The sequence below is a fragment of the Vulpes lagopus genome, chromosome 24, assembly GCF_018345385.1.
Source record: "Vulpes lagopus strain Blue_001 chromosome 24, ASM1834538v1, whole genome shotgun sequence".
In the NCBI taxonomy this organism is placed as follows: Eukaryota; Metazoa; Chordata; class Mammalia; order Carnivora; family Canidae; genus Vulpes; species Vulpes lagopus.
In genome coordinates this window covers 44,494,338-44,516,991 of record NC_054847.1, presented here as the reverse complement: position 1 = coordinate 44,516,991, position 22,654 = coordinate 44,494,338, and the positions used below count along the sequence as shown (strand labels likewise).

General features: G+C 48.8%; 1 protein-coding gene across 11 annotated transcripts in view; it reads right to left on the bottom strand.

Moving 5' to 3' along the window:
* The window catches only part of TNFRSF11A (TNF receptor superfamily member 11a), a 52,084-nt gene extending 29,631 nt beyond the window's left edge, over nucleotides 1-22,453 (bottom strand). For 2 of the 11 annotated variants that reach the window (XM_041739627.1, XM_041739626.1), the window contains exons 1-3: nucleotides 4,442-6,997; nucleotides 2,532-2,613; nucleotides 1,200-1,325 (exon numbers count right to left, since the gene is read on the bottom strand). In XM_041739627.1, the coding sequence (XP_041595561.1) occupies nucleotides 1,200-1,325; nucleotides 2,532-2,613; nucleotides 4,442-4,564 (331 nt within the window). In that variant the 5' untranslated portion in view covers nucleotides 4,565-6,997. Of the gene's footprint in view, nucleotides 1-471; nucleotides 580-1,199; nucleotides 1,326-2,531; nucleotides 2,614-3,445; nucleotides 7,001-7,083; nucleotides 8,984-22,363 lie in introns of those variants that run through there. The other 9 variants (XM_041739630.1, XM_041739631.1, XM_041739629.1 and 6 more) reach the window with 8 other exon arrangements.
* Between the last annotated feature and the right edge of the window lie 201 nt (nucleotides 22,454-22,654).

The window sequence follows — 22,654 nt, the reverse complement described above, 5'->3', positions numbered from 1 at the left end:
AGTGGTTAGCGCCGCCTTCAGCCCAGGGCCTGATTCTGGAGACCAGGGATCGAGTCCCATGTCGGGCTCCCTGCGTGGAACCTGCTTCTCCCTCTGCCTGTATCTCTGCCTCTCTCTCTCTGTGTCTCTCATGAATAAATAAATAAATAAATAAAATTAAAATAAAATAAAATGGGTTAATTGCGACTACCTGGCAGGGTTTTCGTGGAAATTAAATAACAACTTACACAGAAACATTGTGGCAATGTTTTGTCAACTGTAACATATGTGTTCCCTGATTAAACTGAGACACAATTATTTTCCAGGACAAAAGTGTTGAATGAAGAATGTCACAATGTTTTTGTGATCTGAGACACTTACTTCTGGAGCTCCAGAGGTCGGAACATCTTCCTATGCGCCCCCAAAAGAGACAGCACTGCTGTATCTGAAAATACCCCTCATCCACACTTCCCGCTGGTATGACTGACTTACCTGTGTCACACACTTTATGCAGCAAGCATTTATCTTCTTCATTCCAGGTGTCCAAGTATTCATCCGGGCCACAGGGCAGGCATACACTTTCAGAGGTAGTAGTAAGACACTTAGGGTTCAGGAGAAAGACGTGAGAGTCAGATCTAGCTTTGAGTCCTGCTTCTCATTTGTTAGCCTTGGAAAAGTCACCCAACCTCTCCTGGTCTCCGTTTCTTCCTCTTTAAAATGGGTTAACTGGGATCCCTGGGTGGCGCAGCGGTTTGGCGCCTGCCTTTGGCCCAGGGCGCGATCCTGGAGACCCGGGATCGAATCCCACATCAGGCTCCCGGTGCATGGAGCCTGCTTCTCCCTCTGCCTGTGTCTCTGCGTCTCTCTCTCTCTATCTGTGACTATCATAAATAAATAAAAATTAAAATAAAATAAAATAAAATGGGTTAATTGCGACTACCTGGCAGGGTTTTCGTGGAAATTAAATAACAACTTACACAGAAACATTGTGGCAATGTTTTGTCAACTGTAACATATGTGTTCCCTGATTAAACTGAGACACAATTATTTTCCAGGACAAAAGTGTTGAATGAAGAATGTCACAATGTTTCTGTGATCTGAGACACTTACTTCTGGAGCTCCAAGGTCGGAACATCTTCCTATGCGCCCCCAAAAGAGACAGCACTGCTGTATCTGAAAATACCCCTCATCCACACTTCCCGCTGGTATGACTGACTTACCTGTGTCACACACTTTATGCAGCAAGCATTTATCTTCTTCATTCCAGGTGTCCAAGTATTCATCCGGGCCACAGGGCAGGCATACACTTTCAGAGGTAGTAGTGCATTTAGAAGACATGTACTTCCCTTTAATTCGCAGGAAAAAAAAAAAAAACACACACACACACACCAATGAAAAATATCCCCCCAAATGACAAAACAACAAAAATATACCAATTTACTGGATCATTTAAAGAACTCCAGGGAGTCCCCTAACACAGTATGGAACGAACACAAGATGAGGCCACCTATCAGTGACGGGCTCCTCAGGCCTCTCAGTTGGCTAGAATGACTTCTAGGTTTTCTGTGCCTGTGGTCACAGCAACCAGATAGTTCATCTCAGCAAAAGATCATCCTTTCCACCCCACATGTCAGCTGACCAAGGAAAAGGATGATGGTTTTCAAACTGGTGCCTATAAAACTTGAGGGGCTCCCTGGGGACTAAGCAAAAATTTCACTTTGCCCCTGCCCTCCTATCTTCAAAATTCCCTCTATTATCAATCTGGAGAGTTAACTTCTTTTGTCCTATGTGTCCTGCGGGCCCTCAGTTAAAAGTATGACCAGAGCATGCGCGCGCACACAAACACACACACACACACAAATGCATGTGTGCACACACACACACTCACACACACGCACCCATGCAGGCTCAGGAAATCACTGGATCTTGGTTCTGCACATCTGAGAAATACTTATAGCTTTACTACCTAATGGATCTTGATGTAACGTAACCACTGTTTCTAGAACGATGAGCGAGTGAGGAATCTGTGGACCTGGGACTTCACCGAGGCTATAGAAATATTCGGGCACACTCTGGCAGAGCAACTATGGGGAAGAGGTAACCAGTCTCTTGAGGAAAAGGTATAATAGGGTGTAGGCAATTTGCAATGGCAACGACTCCAGTATGGTTATTCTCCCCCCCAAAAAAATTTCACTATAATACTTTTAAATAAGAGTTGCATTTTACTTGTTGAAAGTTTGAATTGCAAAGTGCTAAAATAAGGTTTTAAAACCTTGCTTTCTCAAGAAAGAGTGTTTCAGAAAACCGTATTCCAGCATATATTAAATACTAGTTTCAGCAACTGCTTGTGATTTTATCTGCGGAAAGGTCTTTGTCTTCAGAGTGGCACACATTACTACCTGCCACTCCCATAGAAAGTCTATCCAATTTCTTTCTTTCTTTTTTTTTTTAATCTGGAAGGACTGAAATTATTCCTTGGATTACAAAAACTAAATAAATGAAAGCCCTACCCACTTTTGAGGAACAAGGAAAGGTGACTCAGAAATACAAACCTGGTTCACATTTATTACAGCACCGTCCGAAATGCTCATAATGCCTCTCACGGGTACACGGAGGGGTGATCTGAAAAGTCACCTGAAAGGAAAATTGACATCAGGTAGAGAGTCTGCACAAGTCCCTTCTGGATAAAATGAAAGGTGCAATACTGAATTCCATTCCCGAAAAGCATAAGAAAACACCATAAACAGTCCTAAAACTGCTCTATGTGATATTACCTCCGCCTAAAATGTCACTTTGATACAGTAGCCCATTCCCCACTAAGAATGTATAAAGCCAGGATGCCTGGGTGGTTCAGTGGTTGAGCGTCTGCCTTTAGCTCAGGGCATGATCCCAGGGTCCTGGGATCGAGTCCCACGTCGGGCTCCCTGCATGGAGCCTGCTTCTCCCTCTGCCTGTGTCTCTGCCATTCTCTCCTCATGAATAATTAAATAAAATTTTAAAAAAAGAATGTATAAAGCCAAGTGACACTGGTATAAAAATCCATTTAAGCATTTAAAAATATTCTGGTTATGGGGCGCCTGGGTGGCCCAGTTGGTTAAACGTCCGACTCTTGGTTTTGGCTCAGGTCACAATCTCAGGGTCCTGGGATGGAGCCTGGTGTCCAGCTCCGTGCTCAGTGGAGAGTCTGCTTTAGGATATTCTGTCTCTTTCCCTCTGCCCCTTCCCCTGCTCACGCTCTCCCCCTCTCTCTCTTTCTCTCTCTCTAAAATAAATAAATAAATCTTACAAAAAAATATTCTGGTTATGCTCATAGTAGTAAGATGGATTACGGTCACATGGTGGACAAATGCTCATCACTGTTGAACATAAGGAGGCCCCTTTAATACATGTATTATATATACCAGGAAGGTCAAATTTGGTCTTACACACTTTCTCTGATTTTTATAAGATGCTTAATACTGCTTACCTTTAAAAATTTAAACATGCAGAGAATGTTGTAAAGCAGAAGAGCTGTCATGGGAACCCTGTGGGGTTGGAGCTCGGAGTCTTGACCGCCTGCTGGCGGGGAGAACCCCCGCCCCCCGCCCCGCACACAAGCTGCTTAAGGTTTTTGAGCCTCTGTCTCATTTCTGCATGATTCTAGTACAAACATAATTTGCAAATCTGCCCATCTATGTAACACAAAACAACACAAAAAGCCAAGTCCCGTACAATCACTCAGAGATTCTTATCACTTCACCATAGAAAAGCTCTTCTCTGCATCAGCTTTCTCGGTGTGAGAGAAACAACAACAGTCCTGTTGACAGGTGGCCATGTAGGCCTCCGAAGGGCACAACCAGGGCACAACCGACCCAACAAACGCTTTGTACTAAGGGGCAAGTTCCCTGCTGGTCTCAGGGATCCAGAGTTACAAACCCTGCCCTCAAGGGGCTTACACACACCCCGGTGTTCAGCACCACCACCACCTCCTTCCCCATGGGCAGGTGGGGCCCTATCTCAGCTGGAGAAGGTCAGGGAGGCGGTCCTAAGGGATGTGATAAGGGAGCTCAGTCTTACAGGATGCAGAGACATTGGCCAGAGGGTGGAAAAGGAACTGGCAGCAGGGAGGAGGGCAGGGAAGAGTACTTAAGACCCTGTGAATAGTTCAACAGAGGCCCCAACGCCTGAAATGGCTTGTGCGGTGGGGGTGGCCACAGAGGTCCATCAACAGAGTTGTAGGAGACAGTAAGACGGTTCACCCAGGGCTTCATCTGCCTACTCAAGAGCCTGAACTGAAGGTGTAGAGAAAACAGAGCTTAGAAGAAGCCATGCATCCTCCACTTGGATGGCTTCCTCAGTGATGGGAGGAAGTTTGATGAAGGGAGCATCGTACCCTGAACACCCTGGGCTGGCTGGGTGGGGTGTGGGGGACACAGCCAACATGGACCTCTATGACCTCACCCTGGCCTGGCAAAGGGCTTACAGGAGGGATGGGGCGGAGAGTGAGGTCAGTGACAAGGTCACTGTGCTCCTGGAGCCAGCTGCGCCAGGCAGGTTGTAGCTGGGCTCGTCCCGGGACGCTGCGCACTGGACACTCTCCGCACATTCACTGCAGGACAAGGACAAGGGCCGTGAGCCCAGTGGAAACTAGGAAGAATGAGAGAACAGGAACCACCCCTCCTCCCTCTTCTCTTTTTCTTTTTGTCTTCATAGGAATCCGTTGCTCTGTAGGGCAGCCCTGCTCAGTGTCCAGCACAGTCGTGGATGCGCGTGCAAGAGAGATGAACAGAAGCGAAATGGTAAAGCTGAGTGTGGTCAAGGCAAATGCTAACCAATCGGAATCATCTGAGCCTAATGATATGCGAGCACCCCTGCCATGTTGATGACAAAGGCAAACAAGAGAAATATGTGGTTGGGCCTCATTTCAGATGATAAAGGTTATCAATTGCTTCTGACCCATTCGAAAGCGGCAACAGTCTCTGTGAGATAAGCAGAGGCTTTGTGTTAGACACAGAGAGGTTCTTTTTAGGGGAATTTGGTAAGAGGGCTGGCTGCTTAGCACACTGTCAGGCCACTGGCTGTGTCCCGGGCTCCAGATCCCGGTTCCTGCGGAGCGCCAGCTGACGTGAACATGTGGACAATTTGCCCGTTCAGGAGGGTGGCCACGATTCATTCAGCTGGTTGTCCCACCCAGGGGTTTTACACCTCTTGGCAAAAAGGGGGAAGTCATTGATTCCAGATGTGACCAGATGTCGTAGCTCCTAAACAGATTTTCACAGACTATTCCTTCGAATTCATTCCTCTCCTAAGCTTACTGTGACTTTACACCTGGCCGTGTCTTCTTTTTTAAAAAAATCAACGTATCACTCACATAAAGTTCACCCTTCGAGAGAGTACAAGTCACCGCTAAACCGACATATCCACTTGACAGAGCAACAGGACTTACAGATCCTGTCAGAAGCCGCAGCAATTTTGCTACTAGAAAATTTGCAATGGGTGAGGCAGAAAATTAAGGTATTAATCTAATTTGAGGTACAGCTTAAACAGAATGTATTTTTGTTCTTTAGGCACATTATATACTTTGCAGTATGCCTTCAAACCTTCAAAATGGCAAAACCTATACAACTTAAAAGGCTACATACACATAGACCTATATCTAAGGGAATATGGTTTGGGGGCAAATACAAAGAATCTAGAAAATTCTCTTTAGGATGCCTGCACATTCAGAAGGCAAGCCATGCCTTTGTCCTTTTTTAACTCTTCCATCTGGCTCTCTCCAACTTTCTCTCTCTCCACCTGCAGAGATATAATTATAGTATGAACCCTCTTACTAGAGGACTTTGCAGCTCCCCGGACCTAGCGCAGCATGTGGGGGCTGCCTTCTGCGGGTCTCACTCTGGTCCCATGCTCCCCTCCCGGGAGCAGGCTTCCAGATTGCTCTCTCAATTGCAGTGCCTGTGTTTGTGGCTATTAGGAAATCCAGATCTCTGATTTGCTGGCCTGTCTTGCTTCCGCTGGTCCCCTGGGCACATGTCTCACGGTGCTGCAGGCTGGCTCTGCCTGCTTGCCTCCCAGTTCCTAAGTGTGCATCCTGCCTGCTAGGGCTTGGTTTCCAGTTAGCCTGCACTAGATCTCCTTTATGCACTGAAGCTCCTTTATGCCAATCCCCTTCTGCCTGGATGCCTTGCCAAAGACATCCTTTGAATGCCACTTTTTGGTGTGAATGAATGGATACCTGCCAGCCCCTCCCAGTCCCGTCCTCCTCTCGCCTACAGATTTTGGTTCTGATGTCCACCATCATACCAGGCTCCTGGAGCCCCTGCTGGTCCTCAAGCCTTCCCTTCCAACTGCTCAGAATTTGGGCCTAATGCCATCCTCCAAGACCAAGCTCTTGGTCTCAGACCAAGACCAAGCTCTCAGACCAAGCTCTTGTGAGGTGGTGGCTATTACTGCTGGTAGCAACCTTAGTCAGGCAATAGTTTGCTAAAAAGCTGTTCCAGCTCTAGCCTTACAGAAGTGCACTCCCTGAGCAGAATAGGGGAATTTAGCATAAGGCTGCAGTTAATGGGGTGACTTCTTGGCTCACCTACAGTCTCCTTTTGCCTTTGATAACTGAACCGGCATATACAACCTTTTAGTTAGATCTAGATCTTTCTTTCTAGTTCTCCTTTAAGATGGACTTGTTTCCTCCTAAAATAGAGCTTTTGAACCATAGTTGTTTCCATTAAACAAATAAAGCAGAACCACTTTTCTCCTTATTTGGGGTGCCCGGTGGCTCTGGCAGTTGAGTGTCAGACTCTTGATTTTGGCTCAGGTCATGAGCCGGGGGTGGCAAGATGGAGCCCCAAGTCCAGCTGCACACTCAGTGTGGAGTCTGCTCAAGCAAGATTCTCTCTTCCTCTCCCTTGGCCCCTCCCCACTGCGCTTGCACACGTGCATCCGTGTGCTCTCCCAAGTAAGTGTCTAGTTATTGAATAAAGAATACAGTAACATGATACAAAATTCAAAATGAACAACAAACTTTTGCGCAGGTCCCCCCGCCACCCTTCTCCCACCCACTTCACCCAGCAGGTACCAGTGATGGTTCCCATGTGCATTCCTCCACAGGCTTAGGGCAGAACTGACCTGTGATCCACCACCTGTGATCTATTCTACAGAACAGCTGCCCTGGAGGCCAGCTGGGGGTCAGGTCTGTTCGCAGCACTTGTGTTTTGGGGAATACAGTGGTACCTATAAGTCTTAGGAAAAAGAAAACAAAAACAACCAGACATATATCAACAGGATTCTACTACAGTTCTTGATAAACTCCTAAAATGATGCTTGGTTCACAGAGTTTATGTCAACTGACCTTTGTTTTCTAATAGAGTTCCCCTGTTTATAGCAAATACGCTTTACATCATCCCCCACCCACATAAATTCCTTGGAAAGTCCTTAAAAAAAGAGGGAGGGGGAGTTAAAATGGCAAGACGATACACTTATTTGCCTTCTGTTGCTTTACTTTCTTGTATGTTTTGTGTCGTGTGTGCATTTTTTTCGGGGCATACAGGCTGCTTTTTTATTTTAACAGATGACAAACTCGCCCAGAATAAGCATGTCTACAGTCAGTGCAAGGCTTTAGGAGGCAGGAGAAGGACAATAAATTGTAAATCAAGTTTCTCTTTAGAAAGCTACATAGATTTATTTCCCAAAGCAAAGCCAAATGGGGTCTAATTCTGAAAAATCCAAAGCTGGAGAAACATGACCTCTCTGTCAGTGGAGCTACAGAGACCAGTGGATCTATATTTAGATCCTGTAAGGAAGGTTGACTTAAATATTTATTTTTTGTGCTGTTAAGCAACCCAATTGTAGTGAAAGTCATTATGGATACTAAAATTACTTTCTGGCTCTACTGAAAATTCATGCTGACATCTCACAAAGCAGACAGAAGCTTGGCCCCTTCTGTCAAATCAAGGGGAAAAGAACCCAACCCAGAAAAACAAATGAGGGATTTTCCATAGATTTTATTTTATAAAATATCATCCGTGACTATATTTGAGAAATTTGGCTATAATTTAAGTAAAGATGGTATCAAATTTCTGAATGTTGCAGAATTGAAAGATGTGGTTTTTGTTAAGAAAGAAACTATGAAATGTGAAACTAACACCTCACTTAATAGTCCTGCTGCCCTTGAGAAAAAGCATCCTTAAAGAAAGTCACCATTGAAACTGCCCCTGCTCAGAAGAGAATACAAAGTACTAGTGACCTGTGTCCCCCAGAGCTGGTTTACGAGGACCATCTCACTCCAGGAAACTGTCTCTGAAGATTTTGTTTTTACAGACAAATAGACAACAAACAAAAGATGACAGTGATAAAGATAACTGAGCAGATCAGAGCAACCCAGCACATGCTTTGTTCCTCATACACTTTCTTTGAGAATCTTTTTCTCTCAGCTGGCTGAGAAGACAGGCCAGAGAGGTCTGGGTCTCTGCCCTCACAGACATTTCAATTAGTGTGTCAAAACCCTTCGAGTTGAGATGTTCTGAGGGACCTTTGCGGTTTTGCTCCTTTCTTGGTTCCTTTCCTCCTGAAGCTTCCAGATGCCGTTCTCTACGTTATCTGTTCTCGATCACAGCACAGTCATAGGTCTATTAATCAAAAGAAAGCATCCCGCCCTCATGCTTCTTGGTTAAAAGTTCATAACTAGAAGTGGAAATGACACAGGAGTCATTCGTAAGCTCAGAGGTCCGATAAGACATGTTTCTATAGAAAAAAAAAACAGAAAAATGAAATCCTAATTGACATGCCAGCATGTAGGAATTCTGCAGAACAGAGAGAGGGGCCAGGAGAGGGAGGGAAGAGGGGGGCATGGAATAGGGAGGAAGGGCCTGGCCAGGCCACGCCCCTGGGGAGGGCAGTGGGCTCCAGGGCAGGATTTCTCTAGCCAGTGCTCAGAACTGAGCTTCTGGTTTGGCTGGGATAGAATGCTTGACATTTCTTTAATAAAATCATCTACACTGGGACGCCTGGGTGGCTCAGTAGTTGAGCGTCTGCCTTTGGCTCAGGTCATGATCCCGGGGTCCTGGGATCAAGTCCCGCATCAGGCTCCCTGCATGGAGCCTGCTTCTCCCTCTGTCTGTGTCTCTGCCTCAACCTCTCTGTGTGTCTCTCATGAATAAATAAATAAAATCTTAAAAAAAAAAAACTGTCTACATTTCTACAAATGGAAGACAAGGGGGAGGGCAATTCTAAGCCTTAGTCTTCTCATCTGTAAAATGGGGCTAAGCATTGCACTCCTCCCACTCTAGTGAAAATCAGATGTGATAATGCTTGTAAATGAGGTAGTGCTGACAAGTGGCAATACTCAGAAAAATTAAGGCTCTGCATCCTCACACTGAAGCTGAAAACCTCTCCAGCAAGCTCTCCAGAGTGAAGGGAGGTAACTGTATTATCCACCCAACACAGTGATGTACCCCTGGCCAGTGGTCAGTGATGGGGAGGCGGTGGGGGGCAGTTTCTTCTGTGCACACGAGCAGGATTAGTAAACATCCATTACTTAGATCCTTCCCTGAGGGAGTAAAGGGAATACTGTCCCCAGAAAAGAGAAAGAGGGTGGGAAAGAGAGGGCGGGGAACCAGCCACAGGAAGATTGTGAAGGCCTGGCAGTTTCTCTGAGGACACCATTCCTGTTTACCTGTAACCTAGCAATGATCAGTCAAGGGGATAGCAGAGTATTTCAGCTGGGCGACTGGGGGAAAAAAAGTGTTATTAATCAATCAAAGAGGTTTATTTTTTTAAAAGCATCTTTGCACATAAATATGGGCTTTCTCATGGCACTGAAATCATGACAAGTGGTCAGACTCATTTCAGTGGTTTTCTGTCTGGGGGTTCAATCCGTGACACAGGCCATGCTTGGGTGAGGGCAGAGATATTTTACTCAGGGCGTCTGCTGATAAAGCGGCTGCTAGATTATATCTGCCAGTGATTTCTGTTAACTAGGACATAACTGAGTTATGACCAAATGGCCTTCTAGACATTTTCATTTTAAATAAACTTGATAAAATTTCAAGCTTAGAGATTTACAGAGTAAGTATCAGACTCATTTTCCTTTTGTACAAACCGAAGATTCACTTTTCGTACTTCAGAACATTACACAGGTATCTATGAAGACAGTATGTTATAAAGGCCAAAGAGAAGAAACGGGCAGCTTTTGGGGAATTCCCCATGCACCCCAACAGATCACCTAGCATACTCCCCTCACCTGGGAGACACTTAGCTAGGTGACACATTAAAAAACTTGGGGACACCTTTAAACCAGCCAGGTACGTGGCCCAAGTCATAATGGAAGTAGATTCAGAGAATCAGGGTCTAAACAGAAGACTCTCTGAGTGTTTAAAATATAATTCATCTCACAGAAGTATATTTTACACACAACCCTTGAAAAAAATCTGCTAAAAGTGAAGCTTACATATTCTCTGATTAACATGAAAAGATGTGTCTAGTTTGTTTGAGAGACTGTGAAGATTATGGTCACAGGTACTCTGCTAATTGACCTGCCACTAAAGGATCTGGAACAGGGGTACCTGGGTGGCTCAGTTGGTTAGGCATCGGCCTCTGGCTCAGGTCATCTCAGGGTCCTGGGAACGAACCCTGCATCCAGCTCCCTGGTCAGTGGGCAGTCTGCTTCTCCCTCTGCCCTTGTCCCCCTGCTTTTGCTTGCTTTGTCTCAAATAAATAAAATCTTTAAAGGATCTGGAACATTCTAAAATGCATTTTATGAATATGTTTCTGGTGACAAAGAGGATGTAGAACTCCAACTCAAAGGGCATTCATCACACCTGGTTAAGTCCTACTCACCTGGTTGAAAATCACAGATAGGAATCAACCCCCTCCCCACATACAGACCACCCTCTATAAAGGGGTTGTGATTCATTTATTCACTGTGCAAATAATAGAGGAAGGCTAGTCAGTCCTTTGCCTGTCCTTCACTGTGCTTATGCCCAGAAGACACATTCTGCTCTAGTCCAGGATTTAATTACAGATGCCATCTATGTCCTTAAAAGCTCTGCTATCATCAGACTTTCAAAGCTGTCTTCACTGAGCCTTCACATACTTGGGCAAGGGTTTGGCTTGGTGCAGGACTAGAGAAATTAGCTCATCCCTGGCCTCTCAAAGTGTTTAGCACTGGACACAGGCACAGATAGAAAGACAACTGTAACAGACAGAGACCCACATGACAATGCAAGTCCTGGTGCATGTACTGCAAAGAGCCAAGTCCCTTGGAGTCCCTGGATTTGGCCCTCCCTGGTCATGGGCAGGGAAGGAGAGAGAGCCAGGCCTGGGACACATCTTCCCCAGCTCCAGGACTGGGAGGCAATCACAGAGGGAGGTGCACAAAGCCTGGAGGGCAGGGGTGAGGGCGCAGGCCTAGCAGGGAGCAGTGAAGGCTGGTGCTTGGGCAGGTGGAGGGAGACAGAGGTGGGAGCAGTGGGAGCTCTGGGGGGAGGGGGAGGAGGAGGAGGAAGAGGAGGAGGAGGAGAGAGAAAGAGAGAGAGAGAGAGAGAAAGCTTGCTTATAGTCCGCAGGAGAAGACCGACAATAAACCGACGTCAAATGCAATCTGGTTGGAAAGACTAGGATGAAAGAAATAAAAGAGGATAAAGGTGATGTGATGAGCTCATAAAGGGGAACCTCTGGTCAGATGACACTCAGCGGAGACCTGGATAAAGTGAGGGGACAAGCCAAGGTCACAGCAAGCGTGAGGAGGAGGAGCACGGCCAGTGGACATAGCATTTGCAGAAGTGCACGGGTGCGCGGCAGGGCTTGATTAGGAGGAGCAGGAAGGGCAGCGTGGCTCGGGGGCAGGAAGTCACACAACGGATTACATAATCACCCAGATCTGGAGGTGGTGCACCCCTGGCGCTCCCACTGCGGGGCACTGACTGCAGGTTCCCACCGGACGGTGACTGATGCCCAAAGGGTGAAATAATAAGCATCTCGTGCTGTTTTCTTTACCAGGCAGGAATTGCAACATCTGCCCTAAGAGTTTACTTTTTTTGTTTTTGTTTTTGTTTTTTAGTTTTAATGGTGATAAAATGCACATCATGTAAGACTTACTATCTTTTTTTAAAGGACATGTATTTGTTTTGATTTGAGAGAGAGCGCATGCACACAAGCAGGAGGGGCAGAGGGAAAGATCAGTCCCTCTCCCTCAGGGAAAGAGGGAGAAACTCAAGCAGACGCCCCGATGAGCGCGGAGCCTCACATGGGGCCCCATCCCACCACCCTGAGATCGCAGCCTGAGCTGAAATCAAGAGTCAGACACTTAACTGACTGCGCCACCCAGGTGCCCCAAGCATTTACCGTCTTGGCCATTTTGCCATAAGATGTTTTGGAAATAGATACTATGCACAGAAAAAAAAAATCTGACTTAGATCAGGTTTGATGAAAAAAGCACCTCAAAAACGTAGAGTAACATATGGCCTATTGGACGTCCTGACATACTCGCCATTCTAACTTAGCCGTCATGAAGCACCTGCCTCTCTAAGACCCCAGCAGCATCTTCCTCTGACCACCTGAGTCCCAGGTGTGCTCCTTCAGGAGAATGGAGGCTGTGCTTCCTGAGAAGGGGCCTATCAAAGCTCTATTGATTTCTGCTCAACCCTCTACCCTACTTTCCTCACAATACATTCATTATCTCTGCTCCTTGAAAAGAAAACATATGGCCCGAAGGAAAATGAAGAAATAATCTTGCATTTCAAAACTTCAATTGCAAGTGTCTTTGTCTTCCAGGGAGATAAAGAGGGAAACGAGTTCACAGCTGTGGGCCACTTGAAAGGCAAGTGCAAGGACCGTTTGTTTCCTAAACACAGTAAGGAGGATGGCTTTGACTTGTCCCGTATTATCACCCGAGAGGCTCCCCTCCCGTGAATGCTCCTTTATTCTCCCAATGCCAGGCTTTTCTTTCTTTCTTCCCTTTCTTCCCTTCCTTCTTTCTTTCCTTTCTCTCTCTCTCTTCCTTTTTCTTCCTTCCTTCCTTCCTCTTTCTTTTGTATTCTCAATTTTTTTTTTTAACTTGTATTCACCTGAGATGAGAACTACTTTTCTTTTCATTCCTATAGTAAAAGTCAATGACCGTGCTTCCAGCAGCTCGCTGGTCTGCTGCTGAAGGCCAAGTCTCCTTCTGGGCCCTGCTTCCAATCCCGGGATGCACCAAGCTAATAAGAAAAGTGGCCAGAGACTGGACTAGACGACGGCACCTGGCCCTCAGAGTCAAGCCCAGCGCTGCTCGAATGTGCACAGAATCACCTGGGAATCTTATGAAAATGCAGATTCTCATTCAGTAGGTCTGGGGCGGACCCTGAGATCTGTATTTCTCACAGGGTCCCGGTGCTGCTGCTGCTGCTGCTGCTGCTGGTGGTGGTGGTGGTTTCTGTGTAGCAAGGCCAGAGATTACATTAAAGATGAAGATCCAGAACTTTCTCAAATCCCCAAACCCCATACAGTCATCTCCATCTAGGTAATGGGTCTTGAGAACCACGTCTCCCATTGCTGGAATCAGACACCATTTATCTTGAGTGGAGTGAGCAAGAATTGGCCCTTCTGAAACACTGAGTATGTGCCAGGCACTATGCTCGAGACTTTTCTTAACTTCTGTATCCTCACAAAGCGATGGAGTAATCTGCTTAAAGGGTTAATGATGCAGCAAAGGCATGTAGCTAATGTTCAAATGTTAAAATGATGAATAATTTTTTCCTGAAGGACCGCTGCGATCTCCTAACTTCCCTTTACAAGGACATAATCGTTTCCTACTAGTTCTGGATGAGACTGGAGCTCCCAAGCAGGAGCTTGGAAGGGTTGCCCACCAATTTGGGGCAAAAATTAGAGCAATCCTGGGGGAAGAGGGCTGCAAAATCAAAATGGGAAATCTCTCTCTGGGCTCAAATTCTCTGTTCTGATAGGGACAGGACACAGATCTGCCCAAGGGGCACACAACACAGCTGCCCCAGGTCACTTGCGCCCTGGAAGAAGGGCCTCTCCCCCTTGGAGGAGCTCCTCCTGTGAGGTCCCTTTAGGCTCCCTCCCCAGGCCGAGCAGCCAGGAGCTCATGACTGGTCTTCCCTGGCCTATGAGGACCACTCCGCACAGGCAAGAGGACAGTCAGCTGTACATTCTGCTACATTGCTCATTTGTGATTTTACATATTAGTAGGAAATTATTCGAGTCCTGGCAGAGTCGCCAAAACAAAAACAAAAATACACACCCAAAAATAAGACCTTAGTATACACTTACAAATAAGTAAGACCCCAACTGGGCCCTGGAACTCATCATAAGGGGGCAATGCTTTATGATTTCATATAAAACATTCTAAACCTTGTCACCATTAGAAAGTCATGGGCTAAAGTTCGGGACAGAGAGCCATTCCAGTTGTGCTCCCACTGAACTTCCTTCCCCCAGTGTCTTATGCTCCATTGTCAGAGGTTTGGAGTCCGTACCTGGGTTTCTTGCTACTGTGCTTTGGTGAAACACCATATTGCCCTGCACCCAAACCCCACTGGAGGCTCCCTCTCTTGCTCTAGGGGAGAGCTCTAGACCTGATGGTGACCAGAGGCTACGTCCGTTCTGACCCCCTTTCTCCTACCACTTAGGGCAGTGACTTTTACGGTACTAAAAAAGTCATAACAGGAAGGAGTTAGATTCGTGCCGTGGTAGGCATCAAAATTGGAGCAAGAGAGGAGTCCCCAGATTCACTGTAATTATAGTCATCCTGAGGCATATAGGATGCCTCATCCGTACAGAGCCCAACAGGTGGTGGGAGGGGGCCACACGCGGGACCGTGAACTGGCAGGTGCAGGAGCAGGGCTCTTGTATGGTTTATTTCTGGGGGTGGGGGAGGCACAGAGGAGTCAGAGATGCCTTTGCTTTAGGAAGTGGCCGAGGTGATTCAATATATCACATTTCTTTTCCTCCTGAGTCAGGGATCAACTGGCCCACGGACCCTGTGCTGGGTACACAGGGTGCCGCTTTAAACTTGACTGGCCTTAAAATCACAGCATCTTTCTTTTTGTGAAACAGCAGTTAATAAAGGAAAGGCCTTAGGAGCATACACCCTTGAGCACACTTGCAGACTGCTTATGGGATTTCCCCAAACACTAGAAAGCTTGCTTCTGTGCCACCACTCCTGGAGGGTCTTAATCCAGACCCCACCGTGTGTCACACAGCTGACTGTACAAGCACTTTCCCCAAGGGCGGGAGTGGCCAGGCCACACGGCTGGAGGGGACCCTCAGGAGGCGTTCTAGCCTGCACAGCCTGCGCTGTGCAACTGGGGCCTGCACAGGAGATCTCCGGAGCAGATCTCCGGAGCTGGGATCTACCTTGTGGAGAGGTGGTCCCTGGGCCTCATTCTCCTCTCCCTCCCGGCAAAAGTGGAGTGAGGATTGGAGATAATCTTTGTAAAGCCCCCAGCATGTGTCTGGCACACCTGATGGCATCAAGAAACGGCAGGTGTCTTTAATACAACCAGTCATATACTTAGAGCTGAGCTCAAAACCTTTCTAGGGAATCCCATGGTCTGCAGCAGTGATTCCCAAGCTTCCTGGTGCATTGGAATCCCCTGGAGACACTGTTAAACCCAACCACTGGGCCCTACCTCCAGAGTTTCTGATTCGGGAGACATGGGGTAGGGCCTGGGGATGTGCATTTCTAACAAGTTTCCAGGTGGTGTGGATGCTGGGCCCAGGGACCACCTCTCCACAAGGTAGATCCCAGCTCCGGAGATCTGCTCACCCAGCCCCTCGCGACTAAGCAGCACACATCCCTCCACTCCCAAGCCCGCCCGATCCTTTCCTGGGCTCTCCAGCCAGCCCTGGACTCCACACAACAGGACTGGGCTCAGTTTCCCCCTGCATGCCCTGCTTGTGCCCACCCCCGCCCCTTCCCCCCGCTGTCTGCGCTCAGAAACATCTCTGCCCTTCTAGGACAAGGGTCACTCCACTAGGGTCCCTCGGGCCCCGCCCTACGCTCCTGGCCACCTTGCCTGCTCTTCTTTTGTAGGGCTTTAGACCCTCCTAACTGCCAGGAGTGCAGACCATCATGTCTCATCTCCCCTGCGAGATGGGGAGCTTCCCAGGTCCCAGGCAGCGTGGTGGAACTGGGATGCGTCCCACAGGGTCTTCTGGCCTTTTGTTTGCGTGTCTGTGGCTTTTGCCAGCAAGTACAAAAATCAGGATCCACTGAATTGAAAGGAAAAAAGCTGACAGAGAGGTTAAAGGAACCAGAATGAATAACTCAGGGCAGAGGGAAGTTGCGGGTAACAATCTTCAACAATGGAAACATTAAAATAAAGAACACTGGCCAACTGATCTTTACCCCCTACGAAAGAACAAATTTGAGGAAATGGGGTCAAATTGTGACATACTGGATTTAGGCCTGCTATAGGGAAGTTCCTGATATCGGGAATTATTAACAGTGAATTGGATTGGCGAAGGCGGATGTGAATAATCTCTAGTATGTTTTAAAATGAAACAGATTCTCAATCACCGTGAAGGTTTTCTGTGTGTCGCTGCCTTTATATCTTGGGTACAAAGTTGAGAGGACGGAAGGGCTCTTTACAGGTTTCTTTTAACTGGATACGGGCTTGGCAGCTCTTTGTGCTACCGAAGGATACACGCTTTAAGTTTGCTGCTAACTGCATTACAAAGAGTAACAAATATATATATATTTTTAAAATCAATACCTAAGGGAAGTGGGTGTCATGGGAACCCACACGTGCAAATACTGCCGGGCTTAGTAGGATTTACGCAATGCCACAGTCTGCTCTTCCCACTTGCCAGGTTTAACCATCACATTCACGAAAAGTTAGAGAGTTTTTCTTCCTCATTTTTAATGGAAAGTCTTCAAATTTCTGATGGCGGGAGGAAGTGGCTCTTGCACTCTCAACAGTGAACAGGAAATGTAATAAGTTATTATTACTCTGATAAACTGGAAGGATAGTTTTTGCAGTCACTTCTTCCTTCCACTTTGAAACCTGGCAGCTTTCTGACTGTGCTTGTGCCAGACGGGCCTCCGTGTCACCTGCTGGGCTAGATTTTTTTTTGGGGGGGGTGGGGGAGGCACAAGGGAGCTGGGCAGAGAGAAGGGGAAACGCTCCTCCTAGGCACTAGCAATCCACCAGGAAAATGTGTTTTGTGCGAGCGAAAAGGGTTTGCTGAGCCATGTTCCAAGGTAAATACTGCTTCTATTTGGGGGCAGGGGACATATTTGTGGCCAGCGTGGGAAGACCAAGGGTCAGGTCACACCTGCTGCAATGATGGACCCTCTGGGATCTCTGGCTGCTTATCTCTCTTTAGAGTTTTACTTTCTGCCTACATCCTGAACTTCTGATTCAAAGACACCTTTAGGTCAGGAAATGGCTCTAAATTCCAGAGCACAGAAATTTCCTGTGGATCCCAGTGCCTTGGGGCTCTTAGCTTGTTTACCTCTTTGGGGTGTGAAGAACTTTGTCTCTGCCTCACAGTAAAATAATCCAAAGCAGCTGGGATTCCGTGGCATAAGACTCATCCTCCTTTATTTATTTTATTTTATTTTTTTAAGATTTTTTAATCTATCTATTCATGAGAGATACACACAGAGAAAGAGGCAGAGACACAGGCAGAGGGAGAAGCAGGCCCCACGCAGGTAGCCTGAGGTGGGACTCGGTCCTGGATCTCCAGGATCACACCCTGGGCCGAAGGCGGCGCTAAACCACTGGACCACAGGGGCTGCCCTCATCCTCCTTTATCGTTTATTCAGGAAAAAGTCCTTCTTTACTTGAACCAGAGACAAAGATCTCCTTAAAGAACTCTGAGAAACACAATTCAAACGGTCAGCTGTTTTACTCTGACATCAATCACATCTTTTTTTTTTTTTTTTTTAGTTAATAGGTCCAACCACATCCTTTGCCCCTGCATTGTGGGCACCTAGCATAACTCGGCTGGCTCTGAAATCACTCCTGCACTTGGCTTCTCCTTTCTCTTGCCACTACACCGACCTGATTCGAGCCTTCACTAGCTCTTCCCCCAAACCAGGGCAGTGGCCTCCTTACTGCCCCCTGGACCCACCCCCAGGGTCCAAATCTGATCATGACTCCCCTCCCCCAGCCCACAATGCAGCAAGATAAAATCTAAACTAATTCTGCTTGCATGTAAGGCCCTTGAGGGCTGGCTATGCCTCCCTCTCCCCATAAGCCCTTGGGAATCCGGGAACGCTGGACTTTTTAGAGGCCCTGCACTGTTACGTGTCCTGGCACCAGCCCACCTTTGCACCACCAGCCCAAATGCTGGCCTCTTGTCCCTCCTTCCATGCTTTAGACCTCACAAGTGAACAGTAAGGAAGGAGGAAATATTCTTTCAGGGAGGTTAAAGCATTCCTCTTCCTGGGTGCCCACCACCCTTGGAAAATCCTCCCAGGAAATAGATCTCTTCCTCTAATCCTTGGCAAGGAGGTCTAGACTGGGCACCTCTTGAAGACGGGGGTGGGGGGCGGGATGGGGGGAGTGCTGTGCCCCTGGTCTCTGTCTCCTCAGCTCCTTGCAGAGTGTCCCACATGCTGGAGTAGGTGTGCACTTTGTTGAAATAAATGAACAGAGATTCAGGGTTATTTCTCACTATCGAGTTCCCCGTCCTGCAGCCCCAGACATCAGAGGCTGAAAGAGGAGGGGGCCCACAGAGCAAATGCAGGTATCAGGTTATCAGCACACATCCATAAAGAATGTGCTTCAATCTGCTGATGGGGGTGCTGCCGTGAGAACAGCAGAACAGCAACAGCACCAGCCAGCCCTTGACTTTGGAGACAGAGGGGAAGCCGGCCAGGGGCACTTGGGCAGGTCGGTCTCGCTGGCAGGAAACAGACAGAGCGTCTCTCAGAATGAGGACAGAGATATGGGGTTGTGCGTAATCTCACTCACCGCCCACTCGGGGCTCAACCTCAAAAGCTCACTAAGAACTTTAGACGGACCAAGTCTTTTGTTTTGCTGAGTCTCTGTCTTGGTTTCTTCAGGCTCAGTGTTTTGGGGCAGAAAGAATGAAGTGAGTTCCTAGCAGTGGATCCTACAGGAAGCCCACTCTCTGCAAGCACAGGGTAACAGAGAGAGAAAGTGAATGACCTCCCACCAACCAGGTGGAGACCATAACGGTGCCTGGAGGGCACCTGCCACCTGCGGGCCAGCTCTGGATGCAGGAAGGTGAGGTCAGGTTGCTGTGTGTCCAGTAGGGGGTGCTTCCCTTGTGGGCTGCAGGAAGAAGCAGACAGGCCACCGGTTGTCTAGGGTGGCCACCTGGCCAGGAGGGCAAGTGCCCTTGAGAGTGAATCACCTGTAGAGCCGATTAGGGTGCGGACCCATATCAGCAAAACAAGACAAAACCCAAAACGACACAAAATGGCCCAGACAACATTCCTAGACCATTGGCCACACTGTGTGAGAAAACCAGTAATACCATTTTCCCTGTACTTCAGAAATAGGAAAATATGATGAGGGAAATTTTAATACTGACACGGCAGATAAAATTCACACGGCGCCTTCTTAACACAACACTCTCTGCAAAGGAGGCCCTGGTCTGGAACTCCCCTTTTCATGGCCTCATAAAACACTGATTTATTGACCTTCAAAGATACACCTTTATTGTTTCAGTTTTCCTGGTGTAAAAATTTCTGGTAGATAACTGAAAAAGCAAGCTCATATTTCCTTATCAACACGGAGAATGTGTTTATATCCCAGATTTGTCATTTTTTTGGGGGGTGGGAATTAGTGGAAAGGAAGTAACAGGGGAGGCATTGGAAACACTTGTTATCAACAGAATGGACAATAGGGCCATGGATGTACATGTCTGTGGTTCTCTGAACACGGTATTAACATATAGCCAGGTCTTCTCTCTAGGATGGGAGGGGGCCAGGAAGACAGCGTGCAGGTGTCTATCCTACAGCCTGGAGCTCCACTCTAGGGGATTTCCTCTGTGGGGTCTCCCTGTAGGCTTTTCCAGGGCCCTGTGGCTTATCTGACTCTGATCAGTCTACCTTATCCCCTCAGCAAGGGCCATACAAGCATTATCTCAAAAACTGTAAATGTTTAATGTCCTGTCTGTTGTGGGTTTTCCTGAATTAAGTGCTTTATACCATCTGTAAAGTCATTTTTAAAAAGTGGATTGGTTTTTCTTTTCTTTTTTTGGGGGGGGGGGTTGTTTTTCCAAGATGCCTTTAGGTCTGAACCACTCCACCACCCTCTGACTAGAAAGCTTTCTTTCCCCAACAGCCTCTTGGAATCAGTCCCTCTCTGACCCTTGATTTCTTACCCCTGCTGCAAAGTTCAGAAAAAGCCGCTTCCTCCAGAAGTCCACCCTGATTGCTCTAGCTGTATTCATTACCTCCTTCCCTCTGCACCAGCTGCCCCCCTTCCCGTCATCACATGCTGCTTTATTATTATTACAGGTTCACCCATCTAGTCCTCCAACTAGACTGTGGCCTGTGAAGACACAGTCGCCTCCGTCCTGTTTCTCACTAGCACTGTGTCATAGACCATAAATGTTTATTGGCCTGGGTCTCAATGAATCTGCCCTCAGGTCTTGAAAAACTGGAGACAATCGTGGCTACATCTCATCAATTACCTTAACGAAAACAGCGAGCTTCTATATTTTCTTACTTGGAATAAACAGCAGAACTATCAACATAAGAAATATAAAATGTTCTTTATCTGTGGGCAAATACTCTTCTTATGTCTGAAAACAAATTCCCTCACAGATAGAGGCAGACAGAGATCTAATCACAGGAATGATTTAAAAGGCAAAACTCACAGCCTTCCAGGGACATTTCAATCTATTCACCAGTATGTAAATGAAACGCAAAATACAATACTTGCAGATAAAGCACTTTCTAGAAGCTGGTTTGGCCAGCGATGTTACAAAAGCCAATACCCACTGCCTCTCACTAAGCAGTGCTTCAAGCCTTGGCCGAGTAACACCAATGGCCTACCGATGCGATTGTTGTTGTTGTTGTTTTGAATGAGGGGAAGAGGTAGGCCAAAGAAGCAGTAATGACACCTGCAGCTACCACGGTATCACCTGCGGGTTAGCCTGCCGTGGCTACAGCACCAGGCTCCACCTACCAGAATGAATGGATTTCCACGGGCTCCCACTGGACACGAACAACCTGCCCCTTGATTAGAACTATCACAGTATCATTTGTTTCCTGTTTAGGTTATGATTCAAAAGTGCATATAACTGGAGTGGCCAAAAGGGAAAGGGAGGGGAAACAGCCCTCGCTGAAAGCTCTCTCTGAAAAATAAGCCTGTTTTGGTGGCACTTGCTGTTAGTATTAGAACCTAGTGCGTGCCAAGAATACGCGGGTGCATATAGTTTTGGCCACGGCAGCGTGAGACGCTCTCTTGGAACTGCAGAGCGGGTCGGTTTTGCTCGGGTGGCCTGACCGCTCCCCGGAGCCCGTCCTGGAGCTCAGCGCCGTGCACCCTGTCCAACCTGCCCAGGCCTCATTAAGCAACACCCCGGCGCGCTCAGAATGAAATATTCCGTGAAGTTCTTCCGCCTTCTTTTCCCTCCACCACGCTAAGAAACCCACACTCGAGGGAAGCTTCAGGGGGTCTCCTGCTCCAGCCTACAGCTCATCCCTGTTATTTTCGTCAAGGGCTGCGCGGCCCCCACACTTCTGTCCCCCCACACAGCTGCACCAGCTCCGCCGTCTCCCCCGGGCTTCTGGGCCATTCTGTGCAGCCCAGGACAGCGGCCTCGGCCTGCGACACACAAGGGAGATCTGAAACTGCCCAGACCGAGAAGGCCGCCACCACGTACTCTTCCCTCTGAGGAACCTGCAAGCGCACGAGGCCTTCGGGGTGCTCGCGGTCCGGGTCCGCGGCCTGCAGCTCCCCCCAGCACAGGAAACCCAGAGCAGCCTGCGCCGCTGCTGGTGCAGGAATCCCTGAGAAAACCCGACGGCAGCAAGGACCGAGAGGACGTCGGTCTTCGGGCGCCCTGAGGTCACGCAGCGCTCCCCGGGCAGGGGCGGGGGCCGCGGGGAGCCCAGGTGCATCCCGGCCCGGGGAGCCCCCGGAGGGCCGGCCGGGAGGATGCGCCGGGCCCCGCGGCGCACGCTGCCACCCCCACCCGCCCCGCCTCGCCCCAGCCCCGGGGCCGGGCGGCCTGAGATGCGGGCCCCGCGCCCGCCCGCGGCACCCCTGCGCCTTGGCTGCTCCCCTGCAAACAGTGCTCGGTCCCGAGGCATCAGTGTCTCCAAGGACAAGCCGCGGCCCTCGCGCCGGCGGCCCAGGCCCCGAGGGGCTCTAGACGCCGGCCCGGGCGCGGACCCGCCTCCGCTCCTCCGTGCGGGTCCCTCCGCGAGCCCCCGAGGAGGCGGGGGGCGGGGGCCGGGGCGGGGGCGGGCGCTTACCTGCAGCGGGACGAGCAGCGCGCAGAGCGTCAGCAGCGCGGGCAGCGGGCGGCGCCGCCGGGCGCGCGGGGCCATGGCGCGGGGGCGGGCGGGCGGGCGCCGCGCTCTGCCGCCTCTGCGGCCCCGGCTGCGCCGCCGTCTGGGACCTCGGGGTCCCGGCCCCGCCCCCGGCCTCGGCCCCGCCCCGGCCCCGCCCCCCCACGCAGCGCCCCCTCCGGCCCGACCCCACCGCGCCCGCCAGGTGGTGCCCGAGCGCGGGGCGCGCGCCCTCGGTCCCGGGCTGCGTGACTC